The sequence below is a fragment of the Papilio xuthus genome, unplaced genomic scaffold, assembly GCF_000836235.2.
Source record: "Papilio xuthus unplaced genomic scaffold, Pxut_1.1 DF824655.1, whole genome shotgun sequence".
NCBI lineage: Eukaryota > Metazoa > Arthropoda > Insecta > Lepidoptera > Papilionidae > Papilio > Papilio xuthus.
The window spans coordinates 5,059,796-5,076,062 of record NW_013533994.1 but is presented as its reverse complement, the minus strand read 5'-3'; the positions used below and the strand labels follow the sequence as shown (position 1 = coordinate 5,076,062).

At 33.1% G+C, this 16,267-nt stretch overlaps 1 protein-coding gene across 1 annotated transcript; it reads right to left on the bottom strand.

Moving 5' to 3' along the window:
- Window positions 1-5,241: 5,241 nt before the first annotated feature.
- LOC106127562 (protein FAM188B2-like) lies at window positions 5,242-15,907 on the bottom strand. The gene is made up of 11 exons (XM_013325667.1): window positions 15,746-15,907; window positions 10,952-11,040; window positions 10,142-10,371; window positions 8,947-9,136; window positions 8,184-8,249; window positions 8,006-8,076; window positions 7,566-7,713; window positions 6,713-6,850; window positions 6,195-6,274; window positions 5,597-5,734; window positions 5,242-5,470 (listed from the first exon to the last, which is right to left on the bottom strand). Exons 1-11 carry the CDS (start codon window positions 15,837-15,839, stop codon window positions 5,407-5,409), a joined length of 1,308 nt encoding a protein of 435 aa, XP_013181121.1. The 5' UTR covers window positions 15,840-15,907; the 3' UTR covers window positions 5,242-5,406.
- Between the last annotated feature and the right edge of the window lie 360 nt (window positions 15,908-16,267).

The following is a 16,267-nucleotide window of genomic DNA, read 5'->3' as shown; positions in this document are numbered from 1 at the left end:
TAATATTTACCTCATCTTGTTGTTTCAATCAAATATACATGATGATTGATTACCTTGTATTATGTTGAAGTTTTTTTTACGAGTACATAACGTGTAACTAAATTGTAAATCTTATTAAATGATATAAGTCGTCACGTCTTCGACCCGGAATGTAGCCAATTTCTCTTAGCTATGTTGAAGAAATTTCCATACATGTCAAACGTGCCGGGTCAATGGCGTTAATTAAATTGTGATCAAAGCTACTTTATTTTCAAATTAAATTATTATACATTGATATTAGTAATTCTAACAAATTTATATAACAACTCATTATGTATGAAAAAAGAACAATTTTGAACTCTTGGAACTACTTACTTATTTTATACTTGCAATGTTAAATATTTTAGCTTGGATTAATACTTTATTTCGTTCAAAATTATCGTGCTGAACGATTTAGTGACATAACATGGAGGCAGCCGGTCGTGTCAAGGGCCGCATCGCATTTTTCAGTGTTCCCAAGAGAAATAGCCAGACGCGCGCGATGAAAAAGTGACAAATTCTTTGTGTACACACGGTATGTTCACCCTTTAAAAACGTATACAAAAATGGCAAAACGAAATTTTACAGTGCTCAAATATTTTGTATGTGACTGATAGTCATACTAAATCGTTCGTAATCGTTAAATTGTTCTGGATCGGCACAAAGCAAATTTAAAAGTCGTAGATTGAGAAAGGAGTTCGAAATCACTCCTCATAATTCAGTCGGGATTTTTGATTTTTTTAAATTAAGGTTAGGTTTTTTTTTGTTTCAAGTCCTTTTCCAACAAGTACTGTCGTGAAGTGTTATCGGCTTGACTGTTTTTGGAAAGAGAGTGTTTTTAACTTCGCTTTATTCCTTCGAAGAGGTTGGATTGATTTATGCGTAGGCAGAGAAGTTTATTAATGTTTTTAATTAATTTTAATTTGGTAAATAATTCTAGAGTAAAAATACTGTGGCACTAGTTTTATTTACAATGTAAATAGAAAAGCATTTTGTTTATTTCGTGACACAGAATCCTGTACACCCGCATAGTAACACAATGGAGGCCACTGTATCAAGCACACAATGCTTTTAAATAACAAAGAAAAGGTTTTCAAATTTTCTTTTGTGTAATTCTAACCCTACAAAAATATTATGTTTTATTTATCTAAAAGTCTAATGTAGATAGACGACGAAGTGTAATCCTTAAATCGCACTTATATGTATTATTTATTAATATCCCTTTTTGTTGTTATCGTTCTTATATATTTTCATAAAAAATAAACAGTGATTTGGTATGTGCAGAAACTTTCAGTTATGCGATAGCTGACCTATACACATGGCCAAATAACAGGTAAACTACTTACTGGTGCTAAATACTAGTTGTATTAAGTGCATACGAAGTACACAGTACTGCTAAGATACATCTTACTAATATTATGAACGCATAAAAAATGCACGGATTGATGATGCATGTTTCTAAGAAGGTATTTCTAGAATGGCTGCATAGATCTGCATGAAATTTGATATAGATGTAGAACTTTCTGGAATAACACGTTGGATAGTTTTGTTATTCCGTGCGGACGAAGTTGCAATCAAAAGCTCGTGTTTTATAAAAAACTTTGCAAAATCTGACATAGCGCCATCTATTTTTCATTTACATGTATTAAATTTGTGTGTTGAATTGTACCTGTACTGCCATCTGTACACCAATGATTGCACTTCTAACCTTTTTCAAAATTGCATAGTTATGAAATTAGATCATAGATGGCGTTAAATCAAATTATTCACAATATTGAATCTGGAGTTTAAAAAAAAATTTATAAATTAAATTATTTCATCTTGAACGTGTAATCGTAAATTGTTCAAATATTATTGTGTCAATTACGTAACCAGGACCTTGGATACTTTACCACTTGAATATGTTTAAACAAATTATATTACAATAAAAGATATTGAAACACATAAAATTTAAATAGTTTTTAACCGATGTAATGTCAGTACTATCAAACTTTATAGACAGTGTTAGATTAATCTATTTGAAATGGTCATTGAATTGAAGATTAATTTGTTTGTCGCTATGCAGATCGGATCGGTCCCTCGGAGATGAATAATTGATCAAATGCAAACACACCGGAACCCAATCCGTCGTGTTTGGGCGCACCGCACACTGTAAGCCGTATTATATTACATTAGCCACGGCCTGAGGCTTGGCTTATCATTTAGCAGCTAATAATAATAATAATAATACAAGCATATCTTGATTTTAAAAAAAAAACTGGTCAAGTGCGAAACAGACTCGCGCCCCGAGGGTTCCGATCAAACCCGTAAGTGTAGAAGTAAAAGTTCACCTATCACTACAATCGAGTCATAGTTAAAAAGTTTATAATTAAAAAAAAATAATGTGTGACATAATAAAATTCAAATTTCTTTTATCATACGTAATATTGTAATATCATATCGTATAATAAACTTCATATCACAGTAATTCTAACGAAAACAAAACAACGTTATGATTTATGAACAAAACACACGAAAGGCACATAATGACGACAAAACAACATTAAACTCAATTAAGTAGCGTTTCCCTGAGGATCTCGTGGAATGTTGTTCTTGTTACGCAATGAACTTAAATTTTTGGTCCAAAATACAAACTTATCGCGACCACATCAACATTAATATAATAATTTATCGATTAAAAAGCAAAAAATCCCGACTGACTTTAAGCTTTTTTTTTATACCATAAGGTGGCAAAAGAGCGAGCGGCCACCTGAGATCGCTGAAATAGCGAAGTGACCGTTGCCTATAGACATACGCGATTGCATTTGCGTTGCCTACCTGTAATCGACAGAGGAGAGGATGCACAGAAAGAAAATATTTTCCCTTCCCATGCATCCTCTCATCCGGAAAGTCCACTACCACTTCCCATCCTTTCCTTATAAGAAAAAGGATGGGAAGGGACAGAGGACTATATTAAGCCTCCGGGACGCACACTCATCAAACGAAACGCGGAATTGCTTCCACTTGACGCCTGTCTTCTGTGTGGCCTATCTCACTGTTGGTTTCAGAGACCAAAATCTCTGTGTAAAATCATCATCATCTCTGTCTATCATGTTTAACAAAACAGAGATAGCAATATGTTTTAAACAGGGATTTAGTCTCCGAAACGGCGAGTCAGTCGTGATAAAAATAGGAAAAACTAGTATTTTAGTAACTAATAAGCTCAAAAACTAATTCTCAGTATATCGTCGTAATGTGTCAGGACATGTAGTTGTGCGCTCTCGATATGTAGTTGTGCGCATGAGCAATGACCAGGAGCACTGAATCAAAGTTCAGTAAGTCAGTAATACCAGCCGCCGGCGACGATGGATGTCTGCAGAGTGTCTTACTGAGCCGGTGACTAAATCTCCATCAGCATACCTAATGTAGTTTATATTTATAATCGCAACAGTTTGTAAATTAAGTCATCGCGATGCTCTAAGCTTTCCTTTGACTTGGGGTCAGTCTCCTGAGCTTTAAGATTCCACGTTTTATGATAATCATTACCCATAATGTGGGTGTTATAATTCTTGTATGACAGTAATAAATTATATGTTCTAAATTCAAAATTAGACATTAAATACTTCGTTATTAAAAAAAATTCAATTCAATTTTTTTTTTTTAAGTGATTTAGAAATAAATGGCTTGAAGGTTGTTTTTTTATTATATATTATTCTAAAAGCATTTTCGCTTACCAGCTTATAATAAAACTGTGTACAAAAAATTACATAAACGCGGAATAACCTTTCATAATATAAACAGAAAACATCAGCGATTTTTATTTCAATAAATTTATCATGAAAACAAAAATTTCCCTCCATAAATAATTTTAAAAAAAGGATTTTGCCCTTTTATGATAATTTATTTAAAACAACAAAGGCATTTTCACTTGCAACGAACAATACATATTTTAAATTTCCATAAGTTCCCGAGGGATGCATAAAAACGGACGAAAGCGTAGTTAAGTGTTAATTACACATGTAAAGAGGATAACTCCCAAGCGATATCTCAGTGAATTCGGGCGGATAAAATTTCGCTATACTCATTAATGATACATTGTTCTTTTGTTACTAAAATTTGAATATGTCCATACATTTTTGAATACTACAAAACATAGGTACTGTTAGGAAGAAAATCCGACACTGTGGCGGTGTACTGGCGCAACACTAGCCTTATTAAAATGTCGACGTTTATATTCCCTCACTAATCATTCTGTCACTTGACTTTGTAATGAAAGCGCGTCATTCGCGCTAAAGGGTTCCAACTAATAATAAAAAGTACTTATCGTCCTTTACAATTCTGTTCTACAAATATTTTGATTAACAATCTGTACTGTCTGTCTGTCTACAACTGGACAGACATTTTTCCAATGTCTGTCCAGTTTATTTGAATGTTTGATTGCCTTATCAATTTTATAAATAGAATAGTATCGTCGGTTGCATCTCCTTATATGTAATTAATTTTAATACAGAATGAATCTTTGATAGTTTAAAATAATATTCTGATACATTCTTTAAACATGATTAATTAGAATCCTTTGGCGCGAGTGGCGCGCTTATATTACAAACCCAAGTGTCAGAATTATTAGTGAGGTGACGTAAACGTCGACATTTTAGTAAGGCTAGTGTTGCGCCATTACACCGCCACAGTGTCGGATTGTCTTCCTAACAATTCAATCGGGATTTACAAGCGTAACTGGTATTTTCGATGTATAAAATGCTTCCTATTTAAAAGGTACAAAATTTCACTCCATTTGCCGAATTCACTCAACTCTCGATGATAAAAAAAAAACTAAAATTAGTCAATAGAATTCTGCCAAAGCCCGCTTCGGCGGCCATCATTTTTTTTGGCCATCCATTGGAAACGTTTACCGGTTAAAATGGCACGTATATCGCTGCGACCGGTTTCGTTTTTCTTTTTCACGTGTGTGAATTTTACATGAAAGTAATTGATACAATTTAAAATAGTTAGAAGAATGTAATAACATTTCTTTTTTAAACGTTGCTGCATTCTATATATCTCACATAAAATTGGAAAATTAAAGGTGCTTTTTATTTACGTAAATTTAAGACTTGAAAGCTGTGTATTTCTTTTACCGTTGCTTTCCGAGAACAAAATCCCTGTATAAAGCATATTGTCTTCCCTGTCATTATTGAAAAAATAGTGATAACAATACGTTTTTAACGAGAATTTTGCTCTCAGAAACCCACGATTAGTTATTCAATGCAAATAACAGTTTCTACTAACTTCCCACACCTAAAATGTGCTATTACATTTTCTATTTTTGACTTGCATGTCTATTTAATTGTTCTATGTTCTATGTTCAATTTACTATGTATTCAAGACTAGTAAATATGAATTTTCATCATTTCATTTTGGGCTTTCTCCAATATGTGGCACAGTTCCGGTCCATGTTATCTTCGCATCTTGCCATCTGAAAATTAATAGAAATTCATAACACAAGAAGTACCAACATCAACTTTTGAAAATCTGTAAATACAGAAAATGCCTGATTGCACACACAACTAGAAAGAGAAGACTAAAAGAAAAATAATCTTACTTGGTATGAATGAGTTTCTCCAAGGGCGTTGCGCTGATGTCATCAGAGCGTAGACCGCCGACGACGTCTTCGTGGCTTCTAGTGTCCACGTTGAGGAGCACGTGGCATCCACCACACGTGTAGTAATGTATGTCGAACCTTGATAAGAAAGGTATCAAAAGACACGTGTTAGTGAGATTTTAACCATCTTCTAACTACTCCATACTGTTACTGCTTCTTAAGTGAAGTTCAAGAGGATCTCGATAGATTGGTATCAGCAGTGAATGTTGCTCACCCAATACATGTTTGAAATACGTTCCTTTTCGTATTCTTCATACATATCTAATTGCTTCAAGACAATATTTGCTTTTAGTAGATTCTTAAATCTTACTGCTTTTATCAATTTAGGCTTAGACTGTTTTGGTTCTCGATACTTAATTGCTCAAAATAACAATTTCCAAATTGAGTAAACCAGCGCTTGACCACAATCCTACTTAAAGACAGTGGACATATATAGATGTACATATGTGCTTATGGCAAATGCCTGACCTTCTGGTGAAGGCACTTATATCTTTATAACCATTTCACTAGCTTGTGTAAGAATTTGACTATTTCTTACCGACGTTCAGCATGATAATTTCTGAGTAATTCTCGATTCGTATTAAACAATACGCCGTAATGTCCAGAGCAGCAGGTCACCTAAAAACGATCTAAAATAAATTTCTCTATCTCCTTAAATATTCAAACAGTATTGGATAGACGAAGTTTCACTTAGACCTTTCCGTCCTTAACTAAATATTAATGAAGCTCCAATAGAAACCACATCGCTCACAAAAATATTTCCAGTTGCTCTATTTTCTGAACCCTATCGTTGGTATCAGATTACATAAAAAATTTAATGCTTTTAGGATTTTAGTTGATAAAAAGAATTATTTAGTATCAATTTAGTTTACTTCTCTAATAGGATTTATGTAAATAAAAACGATTACTAATTCACAGTACTCGTAGAAATCTTTGTTCGGATCTTTTTTATTGTTTCTCAATGCTTGTATTGTTTAATTTAGGAATGATATATGGAGCGTTGATGAATTTATATAATCTGTATTTCTGTGTCAAAATAAAGCAATTTAAGATTACCCATATAGGCAAAGCTGGTGTCTTCAATCTGGAGCCAGGATGTTGCTTGGTGAGATGGCCGGAGCTGTTGTCGTCACTTCCATACCAGACCAGCAGGCCAACGAGACTTCTAAACAGTACTCCAAACTGCGGCATAGCCTGATAGGAGACTTTATTTTTGATTGATGATTAAAACCCTGAATTATGATGTAGTGATACGTTGTCTTTACTACTGATTAGACATTTTCTACTGATGAACAAAATAATTTTTGTTAAGCGTTCAAAGCGCGTCAAAAAATGTAAATTTTTTTATAAAACAAGATTGGTGATTTTCTTTAGAAGGTATTTGTTTTCATTCAAAGGTTAAACGACATTGTTTTCAATCGTTATAAAATAAAGATCGACTTTATCTAACCCAATTGACTTCCATGAAACTGTAACGTCCCGCACGAATGGTTCATAGTTTATCTGCTCTATCGTATACTGTTTTGTGAAATACAGCGTGGGTAGTGTCAATGTAGACATAGAACTAGAATTTGTGACTCGATCAATCGCATTGTCCGGAGATGTGATTCGGCTCAGTTACACTCGAGTCCGGCAGCTTTATGTTGACAATCGATAAGTTCAATACCGTGTTTACAGTTTCAATACCGTGATAATTTAGAGTATATATATATTATATATATTGTAAATCAATGAGTTCACTTTCAGAAATGATCTAATAAAAAAAGTTAAAAAGTAAAATATATACGTGATTTGACGTTTTCTTGAAAACAATACTAGCTAGTTCTTAATTATTTATAGTTTACCTAGATCTAGCCCCAAATCTGGTTACTGATTACCAATCAAAACTGCTCAAAAAAGCCAAACTTACATAATGATCCTCATCACCAACGTACATAACGCCATTGTGAAGATACGGAGTAGCTCTACCAGTGAGGACCAACATTGTCACATTGATGGAACCTTCCACTTGGGTTGATACCAAATAATTTAATTTACCATCAAGATCCTTCATGATACTAGAAAAATAAAAAATAATCAAACCACTGTGTAAACAAATGTTTAGGGTTTCTCGTGTTTTTCAATAATTGGCAAAAGCGTAACTAATTAATATTAACTTTGGGCTCGAAGATTCATGTTGAAAATGATATCTATCAAACTTAAAAGCCAATTAGTTATCTTTGATTTCTTCGAGCTTCGTTGCCGTCTCGCGAAAAGAAAACCTTTGAGATATTATTAACATTGTGTTTACCAGAAGAGAAGATAATCTACTAAGGACTATAAAGAAGACGATGAGGCATTGCTACTTACTTCTCACATCCTCTGGATAATACAGCAGCATAAAGAATTAATAACGCACCAGCTCCTTCCTCCAGAAGAAACTAAAAAAAATTACAATAGTCAATAGTGTTGGTATCAAACACTTGAATCAATCAAAATTATATCCAGCATAGTTAGAACTTAGTAGAATCTGAAAATACCTACTTACCACATACATGTACCGCTTTATAAAGATCTGCAAATCTTCCAACTTGTTGAATTCAAATAAATGCAGCTTGAAAATAATATTTTTTTCAAATTAAAATAATTATTCGAAAACGACCCGAACGTTTGACATCGATAAATGAATCTGGAATGTAGGTTTTATTTTTTATAATCCGCAGAATTTCGTTATTGGACATTCATTTTTTTCATTCACTTCGTTTAAAACTAACGTTTAAAATATTAAAACAGCTTTCAGTAAATGAAGGCATTAAAATAGCATGTTCAATATTTGTTACATTTACGTTAGAAATATATTTCTTATTATATATTCCTCGTACTGAAAATTTTGGTATCTCCATTATTTCGTGGTGTTTCGTTATTTATTCACTTACAATATTTTAAGAAATAAATTTAAAAATCAATCGAGCTATTAAATACGTCATCATGATCATCACCATAAGCCCTCACTAAGGGGCTCGGAGTATACCCTAAGTTAGAGTTGACTAAGTCATAGGCAATGAATATCTTTGAATTTTATATTTTATTTGCAGATATGTGCAGGTTGCATCACGATGTTTTTCTTCACCGTAACCATATCAGATAAATGTAGTTATGTTAATCGAAAAACACGTTAGTGCATGGCCGGATTCGAACTCACTTGCAAATTACGAATTTAAGCCCGGGTCGCTGACGCTCTTCATTAACATGTGTGTCCTTTACCTTTTGTGTCATAACTATGGTATGACGAATTACGACTAATATCTCACCTTTTCAGTAACACCATCCTGATAATACGATGCACTATGCTGCACGTACGTTTTCCCTGTAGGCAGAGCGACTGTAACCTTTGTCTCCGGTGTATTCTGTGAATTAAATCCTCCGCCGCAGCGCCAGATCACTTCACTACATGCCCGCCAAAGTGCTTCCTCCTGTCGTTCGTCTGACGGACGCAAATAGCTGTTGAATGGCACAAATGAAATTCAATGTTAACTATGTTAAAGATGTTAAGAGATAAGGCACAAAATGTACAATTAATGGAGTTATAAATAATTATTACAGATGTGAGATGATCCATTGCCGCTTATTTCCTTCGATGGTCGTTGATGTTAATCATGATGACTATGGCGAAGATGATGACGATGATAATGATGATGATATTAAGAGGGCGATGATAATAATTCTATGTATAATAGTTTTTTATAATGAAGTTATTATCAAAGTGGATGCTTAATAATAAAAGGAAATTGAATGCTTAAATCTTTTTAACTTTGATGTATAAATTTTAAAACTCGTTAATATATAATAGTGTCTTATGTAGAATAGTAAAGAAAAAGTTATGTATTCCCTTGATTACATTGCACACTTACATATGTACCACAGAAAGAAACCGGGCTCATTTATTTTGAATAGGGCATGATTTTGAAAAGGCCACGGTGAAGCGTAAGCCATTTTCAAACTGTAGCCGCGCCTCGGGTTTTATACATAAATGTCACCACGCAATTGTGAATTTCGTGACGTTATAATCACACTGAATGTAATTAAAAGGGTAAATTTAAAATAAAAAAATGTGTCGTTAAAGTATAAATTAAAATTATAAAAACTTAAAAAACTTATTTGAAATAAGTTCATGGAGTTATTTTGGTAACTTAAACCTGTTTGTCTGTTGGGATAGCACATTTCAAAAGTCATAGAGTTCGAAAATTTGTGTATTTTTAAAATGGCGAGTTTTATAAAGAGACGGCAACATACACAGGTGTCACTAGAGACGTGCCTGCTTTTAAAATATGTAAGCTTTTATATCACTAGTACGGCCATATAGTTTGTCTATTTTAAGTCATGATGTATTAAGATCTATTCGTCTTTTTTACTTTAGACATTTACATTTACATACCACAAGATTATAAATATTAGAAAATTTCCAAAAAATCTACTTCCATTCTTAGTGTGTATCGCAAATTTTACCTTTCAGGAGGCTCCGTTGACTTGTTATCCTTTGTCATTGGTCTAGAATCAAAAAGTAGCCACTTGATAAGATGGGCCTGTAGAGCGGAGAGTAAAGATCGAGTGCCGTTACGCGGTGCGGCCAGACCGTAAGCGAGCGGCTGGTCGGGTGCTCGAAGGACCAACGGTGAATGTATCCATTCTCCACGCGGCGGGCACGCCGCTGTACCAAATGTGGTCATACGAAGCTCCTACATTAACAAATAAACAATTTCACTCCTACTGAATTTGGTTTGATACAACAATTGCTTTAACGTTGTTCTTGTAATCTAAACTCAAACAGTTGGAGTTAAAACATAACCTTTTTTTAACGTAACACTTTATACGGTATCGAGTATTCAAATCGATCGATAGTGTAAAGCTGTTCTAGGTTAAGGTCTTGCACTTCATAGGTAATTATACGCACGAACAAAAGTACATCACTCTTTTATATTATAAGATTAGAAGAATCGAAGATAATCATAATTCTTTTAACGTCTTCTTAACGTTGAATGTTGTAACAAATATTTTATTTATTTACTTATTTATAAAGTACTAGTTTTTTTTAGTAATTTTACTAAAAAAAACCGCACTCTTAAATCTTAGCACTTTACTTAATACTAATGCATATAAGACATTACAATTTATAAGAAACTACAATGTAATATATAAAATAAAAGATTTACAGTTAATTTAGGCAGCGTAGATATTTAGTAGATGAATTCTGAATAATAGTAACAATTCAAATTCCTTTCAAATGCAATATATTCGATACGTATTTGCGGAACTTACGATAGCAAGCTCCTCAGTTATAGGCTTCCCGCCTGTCACAGCAGGCTTAGAAGTCGAGAGAAATTTATTTCTTGCATACAGCACTCGCTCTGAAAATAAAGTGATATTTATTAGTTCTATGTATTAGCATACATTTGAATATTCACAAGTACAGCACGGGAAATATGAACACAATATTTACACGAAATTACTCGTAATTGGTCGTAATTACTAACTCTAAAACTATATAGGTTATTGTTTTGTAATTTAGGAACTAAAAATGACTTTGGAAAGTCAATAAAGATAATAAAACCAAAGATTAAATTTAAAAAATAACCATAAAACTCCTCTTGTGATGTTCCTAAAACATTCTTTCTTAACATATTGTTTAAGTCCGATGTAATAGTTTGTTAGAGTAGAGTAGAGTAGAAACTAATTTTGAAATTTTAGAAAAATCAAGACACAGCATTGAAATTGTTTAGTATATATTTATAAAACGACATTGTCCTGAGAAACTGTGGCTCACAAATATTTCTTTAACAGAATAAATGACAATGTAACTTGTAAATAAAGAAGTCGCAATAATCAACTATCTTTCAAATAACAGAAAGACGCACTGAAATTGATAGGGTACGAATAATCATTAAAAGTATAAAAGAAATAGACACACGTTCATACTAACGTTCGACAATCGAAGACGCCATATGGAAGTATTGTAAATTGATTTCAAACAAATAAATCGAAGCTCCAACCAATGCCAAGATCACAATCAGAATATGAAATTTCCTTGTGGCGTTGTGAATGACATTCGAAGTAATTGCGTTCGTGTCTCACGCTTCTAACGTTAGGTGTCTATTGCCGCTGCATTTCATACATGCAAACTTGATTTAAATATGTTTAACTTGCTGTCGCCCTCGACTCCGTCTACGCCGAATAAAAAAAAAACAGCAGCATATGTGTTCCTCCAGAATATGATCTACATCTATACAAAATATCAGCGAGATCCGTTTAGCGGTTCTGGGGACACCTTCTAAAAAATATTAGGAAGAAAAGTAAAATTTCATCGTTTACTTTATAGAAATTTCCCTATGCTCTGGAAACCATAGGATTCAGGTTTACAATTTAAAAGGAGCTTGGTCGTACTCCTATGAAGAAAAAGAAATGATGATTTTTTAATCCTCCTCTGTGTGATTTCACCTCCATGCCACGAAATCTGAAGATATCTAACATATTATCTTTTATGTTATGCGTTATTATTCAAAATGTGCGAATCGCCCATTAAAAATGCTAAAGAAGCTAAGTGGTGAGATGTTATCGACAATTTATAAGCAGAGGATCTGAAGAGTGAGATTTATTAAAGTCGTCTTGACGGGGGACGACCTTGTTAAGATAGTCCTTTCGAGCTCTATTGACAAGTCGGATTGAAACGGTCTTTAGGTAAACGAATGTAAAATATTGTTTTATATAGTTTGTAAAAATATAGGCACGTCTTCTTTTAAATAATGTCTGATACATCGACGTACATACCTTCTAGATGTGTTGGAGGACGCTCCTGATTTTCGCGTAACATTTTATTATTATTTAATCTAAATTCGGTTGACAAAAACTTTTTCGCTGAACTGTACACAATGGAAACGAAGTTCTAGGAGTATTGCGAGAACTTATATTTGAACTTGAAGCTGATGGAATATCGTATAGCGTTGCAACACGTCAAACCTTTGTAGAGTGTGAACTCAAAATGGTTGCAATTTAAGGTGTTTACTGTAGTAACCGTGAAATCTTGTTTATTGCATATATGCATTTAAACACGAACGCTTTTAGTGGAAAAGCGGGAGCGTCAAAACAAACACGACAGCCCAACTGATTGATACACCGACGCTGTAAATGAGTTTTTGAAATTAACCAACCAAAAGCATTGAAAAGGTCGGTCTCATTATCAGCTAAATTCCACTTTTTTTTAATTGGGTTTTTTTGTAAATTATATTTCAGTACGAATTACTAATAAAATGATGAAATATGAATAATATTTTTCGATCTTATGACAAATAAAATGACATTTTCTAAAAATGATTTCTAGCTAGATCGATTTTTCGCCCCCGAAACCCCCCATATACTAAATTTTATGAAAATCGTTGGAGCCGATTCCGAGATTCCAATTATATATATACAAGAATTGCCATTTAAAGATATAGGATACGTATTTGGAACTGACAAAAAGTTGACTTTAATTTATGGTACAAAAATTAATATATGTGAGAACTAATTTAAATCAAATAAATATATGTCTTTAGAAATTCTAAATTCAGTCAGACCAGTCACAAATATTGGGACTGTCAGTTAAGAGTCCAACCACATTGGAATTAATGCTACGTATTAGGACGAAAAATTTAGGATGAATTTCCTTCTCATCGACCAGTGATCTCGTAAGACAGAGGAAGCTACTAGATGTGGTGCATATTCTTCCAAGTATACTGTGAAAGACTATGAGACATTATCTTTGTATATCATACTTCTACAGAACAAACTTCTAAGAATTTCTTATTTTACATATATCTACTTACTACGTTGAGTTTCCACTAACGCGCATCGATCACTTTGGTACTGATTGCAAGTTTACCACGTATCGACCTTCTACGAAATTAACCTGGTAGTTGTAGCCATGATTCTCATCAACCTTCAAACTGAATGGGTTGATGTATGTATAAGTAGGTTGTGTGATTTATATTGCTAAAATAACATTAGAAAGCGTGTATGTATTCAAATTAAAAGCATCTTTAGTACTAGATAGACTAAATACGACGCAAAATAAATTCAAGCATAAACAAAGTTATGAAAAATTTTAAGTTTAAGTTAGTAAAGATTGTAACTTTTCTAAAGTGATCGATATTAATGAAGATAACATGCCGAACGCTAAAATCACTTCAGTTTACTTGATACAGTACTAGCTGTTACCCGCGACTTTGTCCGCGCGGAATTAAGAAACTAATAATAGCCTGTGCGTTCTTCCTATCTATATTCTATACATCTGTGCTAAATTTCACCGAGATCCATGCAGCTGTTTTGGAAATACTTTCTAACAAACATCCATTTATTTAAACTTTCACAATAATAATAGTGAGAATAATATATTAACTATTTACCCATTTAAAAAGGGTATACAAGGTAAATTCAGAGTCAAATTTCCTTATTGGTATGTACTGGCGTGATTACTCACAATTCGTTGGTTGCAGGCGTTCAATCTGATGATATAGTTTGCACCGTTAGAGCTCTCAGTCACGCTTGAAATTGAGAATATGCCGATACACGACTTTGAAGTTACGTTTTGTTTAAAGTCAAGGTTTTTGAGGTTGAGAATATCCTCAGTTTTATAGGTGAAAAAATCTTTACATGGAATATTTTTTTTTTATAACAGAAGGGGACGAGCAGCGGGTACAATACCAAAGGAACCGCAGATGCGTTGCCGGTCTTTGAGATGGTGATAATTTGTTGGATGACGCCTGGTTCTAAAATAAATTAACGTAATAGAAATAATTAAGTATTTGATTTTAAACTCTTATGTAAATATACTGACGATGATAATAATAATAAGAGTTTGGAATATAATATTATGACAAGACATCTTGCAGAAATCTAGTTTACAAGAAATAATAATTTAAAGTCAAAATTAGAATTGTATTTTTGATATAAAATAATTTAAATATCAATTGGATATTAAAAAATCTATAAACATTGAAAAATAAAAACAAAATAAAAATATATACAAAGTTTTAGTAAGACCAAGTTTTTTTCGCTTGCTACGCTTGCACAGCGCGGCGCGAGCACGATCCGTTGCAAATAGAAATAAGAATTCGACAGCCGCAGTTGCCTTGCTTGCTGCTCGCTGTAATCCGAACACAATTTTGCACTTTACCAACAGTCGTCAGGTTTCACATGGATCTACGTAGCGTAAGGTTTGCATTGCAATGTAAATGTTGTATGAAAATATAACACGCATATTATGAACATACATACTTTATGGTAACATACTTTTATATTTCATGCAAGTTTTATTCTTGATAAATACGTGTTTGTTTATTTTATTTCATACCAGCTGTCGCCCGCGACTACGTCCGCGCACTATTACAAAAAAAACCTTAGTTGCCTATGTGTTCTTTCAGATTATGTTCTACATTTAGGCCAAATTTCAGCGAGATCCATGCAGCCTCTGGAGATACCTTCTAACATACATCCAACCATCCGAACATTCGCATTTATATGATGAGTAAGATTATACAGCATTTTTCTACATGTTTGAAATGTTTGATGAACAATGTGATTTTGTTTAGTGGACTGGATTGGAACACTTTCCATTTCATAGACAATATTTACACAAATGAAGATACAAGCAAAGAATTTAAGGACATAAGGTTGAAAACTCCTTATTTCAGTTAGCTTTTATATTATTTCAAAACAATGAAAATAAATTGGTATAAAAATACCTAAATATTTAATTTTGAAAATAGTACTAGAAGTTGGTGAATTTTACGCTCATTCCAACGTAGCTTTAGGTGTTTACGACGAAACGACTTGTTACTACCCTCATAAAAAGCCGCATGTAGTCTTTATATTGAAGTCTTTGTGACCATAAACATCTATATCAGACTTTTCTAATGCTAAGAATAAACATCTATGTTTTATTAATTTAGTGTCCCGAAACAACTTTATTAGATAAATACTCGGAATATTGTATATTTGGTACTTACTATAATTTAATTACAGCTAAATATTGATGGCCTTTGTGTCTATCAATGGGAGTTTTAATTTATGGTACCTTACCTTCGTACATTTTCTCCAAATCGGGTGACAAAAGTAACAGTCTTTTATCAAACTCTTCACTTGTCATATTCTTTTCTCTTTTCCGTGTCTTCATTGCTTCGTAGTTCAAGCTTGTTCGACTTTCAGGAATTTTGTTGTACACAATGAATTTTGTTAGCTGATCCATTTTCAAGATTTTATAACAACTTTAATACCAATAGTCAAAGTAATGTACGTGTATTGAGAGTGATGAAGGAACTAAATTTACTAAGTTAATTGAACATTCTTAACAATCAAAAAGAATTGAAATATAAAGTATTAAATGAAGCAAAGTAAATGGCTTCACAGGACGAAGAGCACGAACGAGCGTTGCTCAATTAACGAAAGAGAGAAATGAAAATTGTTTTGCTAAAACTTTACGATACTTGAGTAACTTCGCACGAATCACATACTGCTAAAGTTAAATAAGATGCTATAAAAGTGAAATCAACATGAATTGGTGATATCAAACAAGTAGTAAAGGTAGAACGATTTGCAGGTGTG